At 38.4% G+C, this 17,907-nt stretch overlaps 1 protein-coding gene across 1 annotated transcript in view; it reads right to left on the bottom strand.

The window, feature by feature from the left end:
* Positions 1 to 17,572, bottom strand: part of DOCK8 (dedicator of cytokinesis 8) — a 312,124-nt gene extending 294,552 nt beyond the window's left edge. The window contains exon 1 of the mRNA XM_051962333.1: positions 17,394 to 17,572. Within this exon, the coding sequence (XP_051818293.1) occupies positions 17,394 to 17,446 (53 nt within the window). The 5' untranslated portion in view covers positions 17,447 to 17,572. The remainder of the gene's footprint in view (positions 1 to 17,393) is intronic.
* Between the last annotated feature and the right edge of the window lie 335 nt (positions 17,573 to 17,907).

Below are 17,907 nucleotides of genomic sequence, written 5' to 3'. Positions count from 1 at the left end.
TTCCAGTTTCTAGCCACTACAAATAGGGCTGCTACAAACATTTTGGCACATACAGGTCCCTTTCCCTTCTTTAGTATTTCTTTGGGATATAAGCCCAATAGAAACACTGCTGGATCAAAGGGTATGCACAATTTGATAATTTTTTGGGCATAATTCCAGATTGCTCTCCAGAATGGTTGGATTCGTTCACAATTCCACCAACAATGCATTAGTGTCCCAGTTTTCCCACATCCCCTCCAACATTCATCATTATTTTTTCCTGTCATCTTAGCCAATCTGACAGGTGTGTAGTGGTATCTCAGAGTTGTCTTAATTTGCATTTCTCTGATCAATAATGATTTGGAACACTCTTTCATATGAGTGGTAATAGTTTCAATTTCATCCTCTGAAAATTGTCTGTTCATATCCTTTGACCATTTATCAATTGGAGAATGGCTTGATTTCTTATAAATTTGAGTCAGTTCTCTATATATTTTAGAAATGAGGCCTTTATCAGAACCTTTAACTGTGAAGATGTTTTCCCAGTTTGTTGCTTCCCTTCTAATCTTGTTTGCATTAGTTTTGTTTGTACAAAGGCTTTTTAATTTGATGTAATCAAAATTTTCTATTTTGTGATCAGTAATGGTCTCTAGTTCATCTTTGGTCACAAATTTCTTTCTCCTCCACAAGTCTGAGAGATAAACTATTCTATGTTCCTCTAATTTATTTATAATCTCGTTCTTTATGCCTAGGTCATGGACCCATTTTGATCTTATCTTGGTATATGGTGTTAGGTGTGGGTCCATGCCTAATTTCTGCCATACTAATTTCCAATTATCTCAGCAGTTTTTATCAAATAATGAATTCTTTTCCCAGAAGTTAGGGGCTTTGGGTTTGTCAAACACTAGATTGTTATAGTTGACTATTCTGTCTTGTGAACCTAACCTTTTCCACTGATCCACTAATCTATTTCTTAGCCAATACCAAATGGTTTTGGTGACTGCTGCTTTATAATATAATTTTAGATCAGGTACAGCTAGGCCACCTTCATTTGATTTTTTTTTTCATTAATTCCCTTGAGATTCTCGACTTTTTATTGTTCCATATGAATTTTGTTGTTATTTTTTCTAGATCATTAAAATATTTTCTTGGAAGTCTGATTGGTATAGCACTAAATAAATAGATTAGTTTAGGGAGTATTGTCATCTTTATTATGTTCGCTCGGCCGATCCAAGAGCACTTAATATTTTTCCAATTATTTAAGTCTGACTTTATTTGTGTGGAGACTTTTTTATAATTTTGCTCATATAATTCCTGACTTTCCTTTGGTAGATAGATTCCCAAATATTTTATGGTATCAACAGTTATTCTGAATGGAATTTCTCTTTGTATCTCTTGCTGTTGGGTTTTGTTGGAGATGTATAAAAATGCTGAGGATTTATGGGGATTTATTTTGTAGCCAGCTACTTTGCTAAAATTATGAATTATTTCTAATAGATTTTTAGTAGAATCTCTGGGGTTCTCTAGGTATACCATCATATCATCTGCAAAAAGTGATAGTTTGGTTTCTTCATTGCCTACTCTAATTCCTTTAATATCTTTCTCGACTCTTATTGCCGAGGCTAGTGTTTCTAATACGATATTAAATAATAATGGTGATAGAGGGCAACCTTGCTTCACTCCAGATCTTACTGGGAAAGGTTCCAGTTTTTCTCCATTGCATATGATGCTTACTGATGGTTTTAAATATATGCTCCTGACTATTTTAAGGAAAAGTCCATTTATTCCTATGCTCTCAAGTGTTTTTATTAGGAATGGATGTTGGATTTTATCAAATGCTTTTTCTGCATCTATTGAGATGATCATATGGTTTTTGTTTGTTTGGTTATTGATATAGTCAATTATGCTAATAGTTTTCCTAATATTGAACCAGCCTGCATTCCTGGTATAAATCCTACTTGGTCATAGTGTATTATCCTGGGGATGATTTTCTGTAATCTTTTTGCTAATATTTTATTTAAGATTTTAGCATCAATATTCATTAGGGAGATTGGTCTATAATTTTCTTTCTCTGTTTTCAGCCTACCTGGTTTAGGTATCAGTACCATGTCTGTGTCATAAAAGGAGTTTGGTAGGACTCCTTCAATCCCTATTTTTTCAAATAGTTTATTTAGCATTGGAGTTAATTGTTCTTTAAATGTTTGGTAGAATTCACATGTAAATCCATCTGGTCCTGGGGATTTTTTCTTAGGGAGTTGATTGATAGTTTGTTCTATTTCTTTTTCTGAGATGGGACTGTTTAGGATATTTATTTCTTCCTCTGTTAGTTTGGGCAAGCTATATTTTTGGAGGTATTTTTCTATTTCATTTAAGTTGTCGAATTTATTGGCATAAAGTTGAGCAAAGTAACTCCTAATTATTATTCTAATTTCCTCTTCGTTACTGGTGAGTTCTCCCTTTTCATTTTTAAGACTAACAATTTGATTTTCCTCTTTCCTTTTTTTAATCGGATTTACTAAGGGTTTGTCTATTTTGTTGGTTTTTTCATAGAACCAACTCTTAGTTTTATTAATCATTTCAATAGTTTTTTTACTTTCAATTTTATTGATCTCTCCTTTTATTTTTAGAATTTCAAGTTTAGTGTTTGACTGGGGGTTTTTAATTTGTTCCTTTTCTAGCATTTTTAGTTGCAAACCCAATTCATTGATCTTCTCTTTCTCTATTTTATACAAATAGGCCTCTAGAGATATGAAATTTCCCCTTATTACCGCTTTGGCTGCATCCCATACATTTTGGTATGATGTCTCATTATTATCGTTTTCTTGTGTGAAATTATTAATTATGTCTATGATTTGCTGTTTTACCCAATCATTCTTTAGCATGAGATTATTTAGTTTCCAATTATTTTTTGGTCTACTTCCTCCTGGTTTTTTGTTGAATGTAATTTTCATTGCATCGTGGTCTGAAAAGGATGCATTTACTATTTCTGCCTTACTGCATTTGAGTTTGAGGTTTTTATGTCCTAATATAGGGTCAATTTTTGTATAGGTTCCATGAACTGCTGAAAAGAAAGTGTATTCCTTTCTGTCTCCATTACATTTTCTCCAGAGATCTATCATATCTAACTTTTCTAGTATTCTATTTACCTCTTTGACTTCTTTCTTATTTATTTTGTGGTTTGATTTATCTAATTTTGAGAGTGCAAGGTTAAGATCTCCCACTATTATAGTTTTACTGTCTATTTCTTCTTGCAGCTCTCTTAGTTTCTCTTTTAAGAATTTAGATGCTACCCCACTTGGTACATATATGTTTAATATAGATAGTGCTTCATTATCCATGCTGCCCTTTAGCAAGATATAGTGCCCTTCCTTATCTCTTTTAATTAGATCAATTTTTGCTTTAGCTTGATCTGAGATCAGGATGGCTACCCCTGCTTTTTTGACTTCACCTGAAGCATAGTAGATTTTGCTCCAACCTTTTACCTTTAACCTGCATGTATCTCCCCACTTCAGGTGTGTTTCCTGTAAACAACATATTGTAGGATTCTGGCTTTTAATCCATTCTGCTAACCGCTTCCTCTTTATGGGGGAGTTTACCCCGTTCACATTTATGGTTAGAATGACCAATGCTGTATTGCTTGCCATCTTGTTAACCCCGGATTATGCTTTTCTCCCTTCTTTCCCCTTTCCCCCCCTTCCCAGTATTAAGCTTGTGAGCACCACTTGCTTCTCACAGCCTTCCCTTTTTAGTATCCCTCCCCCCGCTTTAGAGTTCCTCCCCCTATCTTACCCCTTTCCCTCCCAGTTCCTGTATTCCCTTCTGCTTAGCTTATTCCTTCCCTTTTCACTTTTCCCTTCTCACTTTTCAATGAGGTGGGAGAAGTTTCACCATAGATTGAATATGTCTTAAGATTTTTCACTTAAAGCCAATTCTGAAGGCAGTAAGATACCTACTATATTCATCCCCCTCCCTTCTTTCTCTCAGATATAATGGGTTTCCTATGCCTCTTCATGAGATGTACTATCCCCACTTTACCCTTTTTCTGGTACAATGTCCTTTCCACATCAATTTCTAGAACAAGGTATACATGTATTCTTTATACATCTATATAGTCAAAATATAGTTCCCAAGATTAATCTTTACCTTTTTAGATTTCTCTTGAGTTCTATATTTGTAGATCAAACTTCATCAGAAATAGATGAAATTCGCTTACTTCGTTGAATGTCCATCTTCTTCCCTGGAAAAAGATGCTCATTCTTGCTGGGTAAGTTATTTTTGGTTGCACACCAAGTTCCTTAGCCTTTCGGAATATCATATTCCAGGCCCTTCGATCTTTTAATGTGGATGCTGCCAGATCCTGGGTGATCCTTATTGTGGCTCCTTGATACTTGAATTGGGTTTTTCTAGCCGCTTGCAATATTTTTTCCTTCATCTGAGGGTTCTGGCATTTGGCCACTATATTCCTTGGTGTTTTGATTTTAGGATCCCTTTCAGTGGGTGATCGATGAATCCTTTCAATGTTTATTTTTTCCTCTGTTCCTATGACTTCTGGGCAGTTCTCTTTGATAATTTCCTGGAAAATAGTGTCCAGGCTCTTTTTTTCATCATACTTTTCTGGGAGTCCAATGATTCTCAGATTGTCTCTCCTGGATCTGTTTTCCAGGTCTGTTGTCTTCCCCAGAAGGTATTTCACATCCTTTTCCATTGTTTGATTTTTTTGGATTTGCTTGACTGATTCTTCTTGTCTCCTCGAGTCATTCAATTCCACTTGTTCAATTCTGATTTTCAGTGAAGTGTTTTCTTCACTCACTTTTTTAAGATCTTTTTCTAATTGTCCAATTGAATTCTTTTGTTCTGTGGAATTTTTTCCCATTTCACCAATTTTGTTTTTTAGAGAGCTATTTTCTGTTTCCAGTTCACCAATCCTATTTTTCAAGGATTTTACTTCTTTATCCACTCTCTCTTTAACTGACTTCTCCAGGCTCTTTTGCCAAGCCTCCCTCTCCTTTTCCCATTTTTCTTCTAGCTCCCTTGTGAGAGCCTTTTAAATTACTTCTATGAGGTTCATCTGTGCTGAGGAACAGATGATCTCCTCCTTTGGGGATTCACCTGGAGACTGTCTGTTTTTAGTCTCCTCAGGATTTAGAGTCTGCTCTCTATCTGTATAGAAGCTGTCAAGGGTTAAAGTCCTCTTCAGCTTCTTGCTCATTCTGTCTAATAATCAGAGACAAACTAGCAAAGAAAAACAGAAAAAAACTGGAGTCTTTCTTTGGGGGAGGGGCTGGGTATGTTACCGAGCTTCCTCTCCAGACTGCAGGGGGCAGCAGTGAGGCACTAGCCCGACTGTGTGCGCCTGCGCGCTGAGATCCCAGAGCGTGCTGAGTCACTGTGTGTGTGTGTGGGGGGGGGGGGGGGGGAGGGGGGGGCGGCCAGGTCCCGAGAGACTCCAGCTGTTTGGGGTTGTATTCTTCAGCCCCGGTGTTTTTAGCTTCTCTGCTGGGCTGCTGACTTGCTGCCGGAGCAAAGTATCCAAACCTGTAGCGAAGCTCTCTCCGCAGAGACGGCTGCGATCACTCCCCACCCCCTCTCCAGTCTGCTCCCGTGTTCTCACTGCCACTGCCCGCCGCCTGCGCCCGATCTAAAACGTCCCAGCCCTCCAGTAAAGACAGACCTTTCTTGGCGAATCTCAAGGATGGTTTCTCTTGGTAACTATATGTGGGTTTTTTTCAGTCAAGCATTGATTCAGAGGCTTGTAATGAAGTGGATAGTGAGAGAAAGCGCGGAGCTTATGCAGCTGTGAGCCTCCTCTCTGCCATCTTAACCGGAAGTCCTACTAGTAAATTTCTTAAATGAGTAGTTTCTACTGGTTGACTCAATTTCTTTTCTTTGGTCTTCAGCACTATTCTAAAAGTTTTCCCTCTTGAGGGCCACCACTGACATAATAATTGCCAAAGAATTTTTCTCAGTCATGTTCTATTTTGGCCTTTGTACAGCAGGTAACATTAATTGGCCATTAAAATATGAACTCCTTGAGAGCATCGACTTTTTTCTCATTAAGAAGAATTCCTAGCAATTAACATAGGGTCTATATTTATTAAGCACTTACATATTTGTTAACTGATTGATCACCTCTTTAAAAAACAAAACAAAATTTAAAAGAAATTGATACTAACTCAATTTGGATTCTCATTTACACTTGCTTGGATTCCAATTTAGATTCTTCCCTCTCTTTTCCCCAAAGGGGATAGCTTATTCCTGTATTCCATGTTTGCTCTAAATGGACTGGTATATTTTGACCTACCAGACTTGAGACATGTTCTCAGATCCTCATTGAGATCTCCAGTTTACAATTCAGACTCAACATATCTAAAAGTGATCTCATTTTCTCAACAAAATTTACCCTTCTCCCCAACTTCCTTATTTATGTTGATTGTTCTTTCTATTTACTCAAAGCTCAAAACCTCAGTTATTTTTTAAACTTTCCTCTTCATGTCCCACATCCAATTAGATCCTATTGAATTCTACTCTGCCTGTATTCTTACCATCTTTTCCCTTCTTTACACTGTCATCTCTACCACCTAGCTAAGATTCTCATTACCTCCTATCTAAATTATTGTAAAGATCTCTTAATTCATCTCTTCCCTTATAATCTTATCCTATTTCCAATCCACCCTTCACACAGTTACTAACATAATCTCATCATATCATTCTCTTGTTCAAAAACATTTAGTGGTTCCCTATTTTCTAAAATATGAACTCCTTAGTCTGTTACTTATCTATCATTTGGTTCCTTTTTATTTCACACTAGTTCTCTTCATGCACCCATGCATTTCATTTTCCAGCCCAGTAATTGTTTTCTGATTTTTATCCTTATCTGTCCATTTGTGCAGTTGTGTTACAAATGTAAAATATTCCATTTTTTATCTCTGTCTTTTGCAATCCTTCTGTTTTGAGTTACAGTTTAGGAGTCACTTCCTCCACTAAAATTTACCATGAAAAACAACCATAAATATACATGGCCTGTGTCCCTCCTAGCTCCTGATAAGGCTTATCATCCTACTGAGCTAGACTATTCTAAGAATATGTTTGTGGGAAACCACTCTATTTATAAGAAGCAAAGCAAAAAATTCCTCCAATTTTGGAAAATCCGCTTTTTCCTCCTCCTTATGGGAGGAAAATTATGCATCATGAATAATGTATTTCTCTAAACTCTACTATATTTTTCATCTCAAGGTGTGGAGAAGAAAACATGTTATAATTGAACTTGGAGGATTTGGGTATAAATTCTGACACTGCCATCTAGACCTTGGATAATTTCTCAGTTTTCTTATCTGCAAAATTAAACAGTATGCCTTAGATAACCTCTAAAGACTTTTCTAGCAGCAAATTTAAGATACCAGAAATTCAATATTTTTTTTTGTTATCAGGACAAAACATAAGTAGTCAAGTACAATATAAAGAACATAAGTCCTACTGATGCATTGTTGGTGGAGTTGTGAATAAATCCAACCACTCTGGAGAGCAATCTGGAATTATGCCCAAAAAGTTATCAAACTGTGCATACCCTTTGATCCAGCAGTGCTACTACTGGGCTTATATCCCAAAGAGATACTAAAGAAGGGAAAGGGACCTGTATGTGCCAAAATGTTTGTGGTAGCCCTTTAGAGAACGGTTGGGTAAATTGTGGTATATGAATGTTATGGAATATTATTGTTCTGTAAGAAATGACCAGGAGGATGAATACAGAGAGGCTTGGAGAGACTTATATGAACTGATGCTAAGTGAAATGAGCAGAACCAGATCATTATATACTTCAACAACAATACTGTATGAGGATATATTCTGATGGAAATGGATATCTTTGACAAAGAGAAGATCTAACTCAATTCCAATTGATCAATGATGGATAGAAGCAGTTACACCCAGAGAAGGAACACTGGGAAATGAGTATAAACTGTTTGCATTTTTGTTTTTCTTCCCAGATTATTTTTATCTTCTGAATCCAATTTTCCCTGTGCAACAAGAGAACTGTTTGGTTCTGCACACACATAATGTATCTAGGATATACTGTAACATATTAAACATGTATAAGACTGCTTGCCATCTTGGGGAGGGAGTGGAGGAAGGGAAGGGAAAAGTTGGAACAGAAGTGAGTACAAGGGATAATGTAAAAAATTTTACCAAGGCATATGTTCTGTCAATAAAAAGCTAAAAAAAATCCTACAGTTATTATAATTATTAAAAAAAAAAAAAAAAAAAAAAGAACATAAGTCCTGATGTGGACTAAAGGATGTGGACTAAAAACTTACATCTGACTTACTAACTGTATAATCATGGGCAAGTCATTTAGCTTGGTTAAGTGAGATTCGGTTTTCTCATATTAAAATAAGGAGGTTATATTAAATAGAATTTAACTTCAGAGCTAAGATTTGATTATTCTGACTGGGGTCAAGGACAGAGTGCTTGGCAGGATCAAGAATAGGGCTTGCTTACATGTCTCAGACAATTCCCTAAGAAGTTATCTCCTAAGGCATATATCCATAGTTCCCCAAATTGATAAAAGTCTCAGATCTCTTGTGTATTCATTCTTTACCAAATGAAGCATATTAGAAATCCTCATCCAATATGTTTCTTCTAAAAGAACATGAGAGCAGGGACTGTGTCCTATCTAGGCAGCTAGATAGCACTACGGATAGGGTCTGGAGTCAGAAAGATGGGAGTTTAAATTAACCTCACATACTTATTTAGCTATGTGATCCTAGGCAAGTCACTTAATCTTTGTCTGCTTCTGATTCCTTGTTTGCAAAATGGGGATAATAATAGCAACTACTTCCTGTGATGTTGTCCAACTCAAATTAGATGGGGGAAGTTAGATGACCTAGTGGGTAGAGCACTGGCCCTGAAGTCACTTCAAATCTACCTCAGATACTTAAAGCTTATTAGCTATGTGACACCGGGCAAATTACTTAACTCCAATCATCCTACCAAAAAAAGAGGAAAAAAAGAATCAAATAAGATAATAATTGTAAGGTACTTAAAGCTGTAACTAACACACGGTAAGCGCTACATTCACTTTTCAGTCATATCTGACTCTTTGTCATCCCATTAGGGTCTTTCTTGGCAAAGATGCTGGAGTGGTTTGCCATTTTCTTCTCCAGAATCATAGTTAATATCTGGAGCTACATTTGTACTCAGGTCTTCTTGACTCCAGACTCAGGGCTTGATGACTGAGTCACCTTGCAGCTTCCATCTCTACATTTTGTAGTAATCTTTAATTTCTGACAGGTGAAGGAAAGAGCAAGGGAAAACACCTGTCAAAGTACTAAGGAACTTGTTTCAACAGTTTTTGTCTTTTGTCTTAAATTTAAGTTTAAATTTAAACCAAGAAATTGTTGTATAAGAAAAACATTCTCACTATGTTCTAACACTTAAGGTGTTATTTTTTTCTTGGGGTGTGGGATTTGTAACAGATTCATGGAATCCTAATGTGGAGATACCTTCCTGTAATGAGCTGAGGCACTGAGGTCCCAAGCATGTGAGGCTAAATAAATGGTCCAATTACCATACTCTGTTAATATATATGCTTGGAGAAAGAATGGCCCCCACCCACTCTTTGTGCAAGTCCTGTTGTGTTGTATAGGAAATGACGTTTTTGGTGGGTGGAGGCAGGGGAGTGGAAAGGGAAGCAGAAGGAGAGACTGCTGGCTGGCATCTTGACACAGCTGCTTTCATTGCTATTGTGACCGCCCTTCACCTCCGATCCCCCTCTGCTAGCTGACTTCCTGTTGCAGCTGCCTATATTGCTATCACAATCCTTCTTGCCCATATTGCTATCACAATCCTTCCTCACCTCTTTACTTCAGTAAAGATTGAAGATTTTTCCCTTAACCTGAATTCCTGACTCCAGCTAATTTTAAATACGTAGTCATCACATTTGGCGCCCAAGCATGGGAACCAAGGACACTACTTTCACTGAAGAAGTCTCCAGTGACCAGGAACTTAGGTGAGTATAATAGACTAAACTAGTAATCTTTTTTGGCTGAAATGAGACAGATCCTAACTAAAGATTCTCCATCCCCCACCCCAACCCTCCCACCCCCCGCCCCACCCAGGAGTGGCGCTATAGAAAGCCTGCTTAAGCTTTTCGAAGATCAAGGGCTACTTATAACTTGGGAACAGACAGCTAGACTTCTGGGTACATTAAAACGCACCTCCCCTTGGTTCTTAGAGGAAGAGCAAATCTCTCCAGATAATTGGACATTAATTGGGCAACAGCTCTCCGCATATTACAACGAAAACGGTTCTCATTCAATTTCCATGGAGGCATTCTATTTATACAATATAATACAGTTGGCCTTAAGATACCGTATAAGTTCTAAAAGAAAAGGAAAAAACTCTAGGAATAGCCAAATGGGGAAGCCTGAAATAAAGGAAGAAGACAAAGAACAGATTAATGACCATATCCCCACAGGACATGGAGACTTACGTGAGGCTCAAGGGTGTGGTGAATCTGAGGCAGCTTCAGCCCCACCTAAGAAGCAATAATTGACTCTCCTCCATCAACTCCACCCTCGGGGATGGAGGGAGAAGGGGTAGTGGGGGGGGGGGGAGGGGGAGTGACAGCACCAGCACCTCCCTCCCAGCATCCAGACGCTCCTATGACTAGATTGCAAAAGGGACTAATTAAGGCCAAAGCAGAAGAGAGAGATGTATCGGAATTTCAACACCACATTTTTCCTGTAATCAACAGTTTGACTCTTCAGGTCAAGAAAGTAGAAAATACGCTCCTTTTGATATAGAAATCCTCAAAGACCTGAAAAAGGCTTGCACTCTTTATGGGGCTACATCAGCTTATGTTAAGATGTTATTACAGAATTTGGCTTTTGAAATCTTAACCCCTAATGACTGAAAATCTATAGCAAGGGTATGCCTACAACCTGGACAAAACTACTTGTGGCTTTCTGAATATAGTGAGCTCTGTAGGATACAAACCCAACAAAATAGTCAAAGTGGAGTTCATGCTGCAATCACCTGTGACCTACTAACAGGTGTAGGTCCTTATGCAGACGTCGCAGTACAGATTAATTATTCCATAGCAGCATATGAGCAAATTGCTGCTAATGCTATCAAAGCGTGGGCTTCTTTCCACAATAAAGATGACAAGGGTGGGGACTTCACAAAAATAACACAAGGGCCAAATGAACCCTTCACTGACTTTGTGGGATGTTTGCAGACAGCTATCACAAGAACAAATGGGGAAAATGCTAATGAGGTTTGCAGAAGAATTATACTAGGACTGCACAAGGATGCTCCTTTAGAGGAGCTCATGAGACGCTGTGCCACAGTGGGCACAAATGCCTTTTACAGACTTCCCAAATCCAAACACGGGAAGACAGAGTCCCTTCTGGCAAGGGACTTCCAGAGAGACTCATAGATGCTTTCAGTGTGGAAAAGTTGGACATTTGAGAACTCATTGTAGATATGGAGATAGAATGAAAAGACAGGGTGAGAGAATAAAACCCAAAACCCCATGTCCAAAATGTAACTGAGGCTTTCACTGGGCCTCTGAATGTAGATTGACCCAGAGAAATTAGAGGCAGGGCCCAGCTCCAAGGTATCAATCAAAAGATAGATGGGACATGATAGTAACTGAGGTTATACCCAGAGAGTCTTTAGAAATTCAGGACTCTAATGTCATCAACCAACAGAAAAGCAATCAGGATTACAGTTGGGGAGGTTACAGGCCTTTTAACACAACAGGGCAGTGTCCAGTGCAAACAGCTCCACTATCTTTAGATGATTACCAGGTGATGTGAAGAGATCCAGAAAGTGGTAAATAGAAGGGAATTAGATAGGCTAACTGCTTGAGGAAGAGGGTTTATTTGTATTTTTACAAGAGGAGAAGAAATCAGATGGGTGCCAACGAGCCGTATTTGCCTTGTCCATGACAGAGAGAGACGGAGCAGACCCTTGAAACGAAGGACAAGACCCAAGAAATATTGGGTGGTTCTGTTGCTGATTGTGCTCACCATTGAAAGAGCGTGGCAGTTAAGGCGTTTGACTCATGGACATAGAAAATTGTTGGACTTCAAAACCCTCAGGAATCATTGGATTCTCTGAGACATGATAAGATTGTTGTAGGACTTGAAAATCCTCAAAAATCATTGGATTCTTTGAGACATAAGACTTGAGAGCCCTCAGGAATCAGTGGATTTTCTGAGAAATGATAAGACTGTTATAGGACTTCAAAATCTGCTGGAATCACTGGATTCCCTAACACATAAAAAGACTTTTGCAGGACTTCAAAAACTTGGGGGGATCATTGGATTCCCTGATATATGAAGCAATGGACAATAGATGGGTTTTGGACTATCTCTTGGCTGCTGAAGAAGGCATATGTGTGACTGCTGTTTACATACTCTCCTTCTAGGACTTCTGGCAATCTTTTACAACACCATGTTGATTTATATTGTTTGTTATACTGTTACTTGTGTGTACAATTCACGTTTGTTACACTACATCAAGTCTGCACTGACTGTGGGGAGAGTCATCACTAATAGCCTCTATGTGCTTGTGTAATACCTCCCATGCTGATGGGTTTGTGCATAATAAGACTCTTCAGCCCAGAAACCCACTAGCAACCCCCACTTCCCTTTGGAGCTTTTCATCTCCCTTCCTGAGATGTCAGGGAGGGAGTGATTATCTCCTTTTTAGTGCTTTCACCTCCTTTTCTGAGAAGTCAGGGAGGGTGTGATCACCTCCCCTTGGGGGATGGCATGACCACCTGTGTTCTAAAACAAAAGAAAGCGGGAGATGTAATGGGCTGAGGCTTGAGTTGATGCACTGAGGTCCCAAGCACGTGAGGCTAAATAGTAATTGGACCATACTCTATTAATATATATGCTTGGAGAAAGAATGGCCCTGCCCACTCTTTGTGCAAGTCCTGATGTGTTGTATAGGAAATGATGTTTTTGGTGGGTGGAGGCAAGGGAGTGGAAAGAGAAGTGGAAGGAGAGACTGCTGGCTGGCATCTTGACACAGCTGCTTATATTGCTATTGCAATCCTTCCTCACCTCTTCACTTCAGTAAAGATTGAAGATTTTTCCCTTAACTTGAATTCCTGACTCCGGCTGATTTTAAATACGCGGTCATTACACCTTCCACTCATGAAAAACTGCAACATATAGCATCAGACAGCTGTCTAGGATGGGGTATTGTAGTGGGAACTGAGAGATAATGTGTCTTACCTATAGAAACACAGCTAGGATATGTCAGAGATAGTATTCAAATATAGGTCTTCTTAATTTTCCAAGTATTGCTTTTTGTTCACTGGATTATACAGCTTCTTACTATCTCCTTAATTTGTTTAAACAGAGTACTAATTTCAATACAAAAAACAACAAAAAAAACCAGCCAAGACTATATGCTAAATTTTTTTTTTCGATAGCCTAGTGATTTATACATATTTATATAGATTTCACTTTGTTCACTAAAAGTCCATTAAAACAGTTTTTATTTTAAATAAATTTCTGTCTAAACATGACTTTTATTTGTAAAGTAAATTATACAGATTTTATTGGAATGAGGAAGAAATTCTTTTTACTAATGCAAATGTGCAGTTTCCCAGCAATTTAATGAATGGATTAGAACAATGAGAGACTTCAGTATTATACAGGCAGAATATACAAGATGGGACTTGTATCCAGGTCTTTTTAATGCAGAAGCCAGCTGTTTAACCACTGTGATCCTATTCGGTAGTGACGTAATAAATACATAAAAGTAAACCTATATGATTCAGGCCAATTCCAATAGACTTGTGATGGAGAGAGCCATCTGCATCCAGAAAGAGGACTGTGGGGAGTGAATGTACAACATAGTATTTTCACCTTTTTTGTTGTTTGCTTGCTTGCTTTTTTCTTTCTCATATTTTTTATGTGATTTTTCTTGGGCAGTATGATATTAATATATATAGAAGAATTGCACATGTTTAACATATATTGGATTACTTGCTGTCTGGGGAAGGGGGAGAAAGAAGGGACAAAAATTTGGAATACAGCATTGAATGCAGTAAGTGCTGGGTTCAAATGTCTCTGACACTACTAATTATATGACCTTGGAAGTCATTTATCCTTGCTGTGCCTCAATTTCCTAATCTTGTCAAATGAGAGTATTAGACTCCCTGGATTCTAAATTCCTTTCAGCTCTAAATATATGACTATGAATGACTGTGACATTTTCTACTTACACAAGCTTGGACAAACATTAGCAAATTGATCTTATCATTCCTTTAAGTAACAATTGCTTTCAAATCTCTTCTATCTCATTCATAAAAAGGCTGAAAAGGGAAAGCTAAATTCAAAATATGTAGGGTTGTACATTATATGTTATTAAACTATTATACTAATGTGACACTAGTCTAATAGTATTAAAATAATATATTAGCATATATATGTATTAGATACATAATATGTGATCATCAATCATTGTTGGATATTAGATAAACCTTATATTTTGATTTGAGGGAGAAGCTATTTGATCAGTGTTGAACATTCTATTTTAATAAATGTTTGCAATGCAATCTGTCAGTATAGCGATTTACTGATATCTCCTCAATCTGCTCCATGTTTGTGAAGTACCAAGATATCACTAGTGGCCTTCAATTTCTACCTGAAAACTCTGCCTTGTTTTCAGGGCCTTATTACTAATACTGCCCTCAGCTTTGACTTCATACCAGTTATCAATCTGGGACCTCAAGATTAGATTAGTTCTCTGGCTTCTCATACAAGCTTTAAATTCCCCTTAAATCTCCAGTGCCACCATCTATTGGTGCCTTTAAAATTCACAACAATGAAAGGCAGTGTCATCCATTGTCCATTACAATTCATCTAACCTACAGTGATTCTTTGCTCTAACAAAGACTATTATTAAGGAAAAGATTTCACACACCTAGGAGATATATAATTGAAGATATAATTGATGTACTTTATACTTTGAGCACCTATTTGACATTAATTATAGTCTCAAATGTCATTTTAGTCTATGTTAATAATCAAATTCCTTCCAAATTCAGGAAAATAATACTATATGTGTGAAATAACTTGTTCAAACCTTCATAGTAAGTAACTAAGTTAGCCACAAAGCTGATTATGAACTCTTGAAGCTTTAGGCAAACTCATTTCTTCTAAGCAGTAGTAAAAAAAGAAAAAAAAACAAAACTTGTCTTTCTGGCCAAATGGTATTGTCTTTAGTACAAAGAGGGATAGGATGGAGGTGAGGAAGAATTTGTTCTCTCTCTAATTACTCTTTTATGCACTCAGCTAAATTTTAAAGATGCATAGAATCAGTTTTAAAGCTGGAAGGGCATTTAGAGGACATGTTTTACCCTAGGAAGAAAGGAATAAGATAATAATTTATCAAGAATAGTTTTGGATTTGGGGAAAAATATCAATGTTTTGATTTATTACTGGCAAGATGAGACACAACCCCCCAAAAGACAGCAGTTTTCAATGGAAGAAAAATTTCAGTGTAAGTGCCAAGGATGAAAATGTACTTAAATTTGGTCTTTATTTGTATTGTAGCAAGGAAATTGTAGTTTAATAGACAGAATAGACAGAAACACACTGGCTTTAGGATCAGGAAGACCTAGTTCCAGATCCTGCCTCTGTCACTGACAGATAAGAAAAGTCACATCATGTTTCAAATGTCTTAAGGAGATCCTTAAGAATATAAAATTATTTAAAATATTACATTACACACATATATATACATACATACATACATACACATACATAATTATATAAAATATATTTTAAAGTATATAAATAGTTATGATTCTTACAAGGTGCTAAGTCAGTGGAATTGATAGAGACAATGGTTGTTTAGCAGGGTGTTTAACAGTTCTCTAGATGTACTTAGTACTTATTAGAATTCCACATGATTCGCACCATATATATATAAGCATATATAAGGAGGAGCTCCCACAAACCCACAAAAGCACAAGCCCACTCTTGGAGGCAGAGTCAGATTCATTCCAACTTCCATCTTTATGCTGGCTGAAGACATTCAGAGGAGGACAGGCTGAAGCTGGCAGAGGCATAGGATTAGGGACAATTGCTCTGGGAACCAAGAAGAGAGATAGGCCTCTAAGAAAGCTAACTAGGCCCAAGGAAGGAGACAATACTTGGAAAGAGAAAATAAAGGATTTGGACTTTAACTCCTGGCTGCATTTGGGGTAATTACACTGAGCTGAAACTTAGGCTGCTTCTAGAAGTCCCCCAAGAAACCTGCTCCCAGAGATTATATTTTAGAGAAGAACATTACAGACTAGTTGCATGTCATGGAGTTGGATGTAGTTTCCAGCCCAGAAATCCTTCTATCTATGAAATCATAGGTTAAAAAAATAAATATACCCTAGGGATAGGAATCATATTTCACCCATACTTCATTGCTCAGGCTACATACACAAATGTTAAACAAGAATGGCCTTAGATACTTTCCAACCCTTTTTGTTTACTAAATGTACATTTTTTAAAATGACTTTTTCCACTTCATAGCTTTCCTTGAAGAAGGTATTAAAAACATCAGTGGCAGCAAGAATCAAGCTATATTTTTGAAATAGCAAAATCAGAAGGGATATGCAATCACCCCCAATCCTCCCACCTCTTTTACTTGAAATGTTTCTCCCTCCATCTCTTTGTCTGTCTCCTCCTTTTCTTCCTCCTCCCCTTTCTCCCCCCCCCCCCCCCCCATCTCTAAAACAGAAGTTTCTAAAGACCTCATGACCCAGAGAGCCTTTTTAACAATAAATCCAGGGCCCGGCTGTCACTGCCTAAATACCAACTAAACTCAAACTGCTAGGTGAAGGATGTGCCTTCTCTATTAAGCTGGGCATGATTCTGCCAGGAGGGGGCAGGGCAGGACAGGGGTAGAGGAAGGAAGGAACAGACCGGCAGCGCCGAGGGAAGAACAGACAGGCTGGGAACTGAATGACACTAGGTTAGAGGGAATCGGGATCTTGTAGGAAGAATTTTAGATTTATAGCCGCCGCTGAGGGAATGTATCACAGCAACAGTAGCTAGCAAGAGGTTCGTATCGTCTGGGAAAAGAAATTTAAAACACAGCTTTAAAATTAATCCCAGCAGGGGATTCCTTTAATGAATACACTACACACACACACACACACACACACACACATTCACAATCGCACATAACGTCCTCACGCGTACACACATGACAGGTGAGGTCAGTCATTCAGGTTTGCAAAAGTCAGTCCTTGCTCTTGACTCACTTGGTTGAGTCTTTGGACTTAGCTCTACGGCCTTAGGACTTAGTTGCTCGGGGATCAGCTATCATGCTTTCCCCCGCCATCAGCTCAGAAGAAAAGTTTGTCTGGGAGTCTGCGGGGCTCGCCTTACCTGGTGATCTTGAGGGCGAATGCCCTACGCTCGGCGGTGGGCAGCGTGGCCATTCCTGGCTTTCTCTACTGCGTTGCTTCTAGGGTCCTGGGCTGAGTAGAAGGGGGAGATGGGCAAGACAGAAGTGGCAGCCAGGCATGCTGAGGGAGAAGTAAGCCTCATTTGTCAATTCTGGGTGGAAACTTCCGCATTTTCACCTTCATTGAAATCACCCAGGGGGAGGGACCAGCTGCGTCTAGCTACCAAGTTAGTCCTGGTCTGCCTGTCACCTTCCTCTTGCACGGAAACCTGAATCCAGAAAACCTGAATCCGGAAAACCCTCCGAATTTTCACTTCTGCAAGGCTTGAAGCAAATACACACACACACCCACACACCCACACCACACTCCCCCACACCTCCCCTACACACACACAACACTCCTTCCCTCTTTCTCCCTGGGACTTCCCAGACCAATAACAATAACTCTCACGCATGGATGCTCTAGCAACAGCAGTCGGGATTATTTGTTGTAAA

Source organism: Antechinus flavipes, chromosome 1, assembly GCF_016432865.1.
Source record: "Antechinus flavipes isolate AdamAnt ecotype Samford, QLD, Australia chromosome 1, AdamAnt_v2, whole genome shotgun sequence".
Classification (NCBI taxonomy): domain Eukaryota; kingdom Metazoa; phylum Chordata; class Mammalia; order Dasyuromorphia; family Dasyuridae; genus Antechinus; species Antechinus flavipes.
This window is presented reverse-complemented; position numbering and strand designations above follow the sequence as displayed.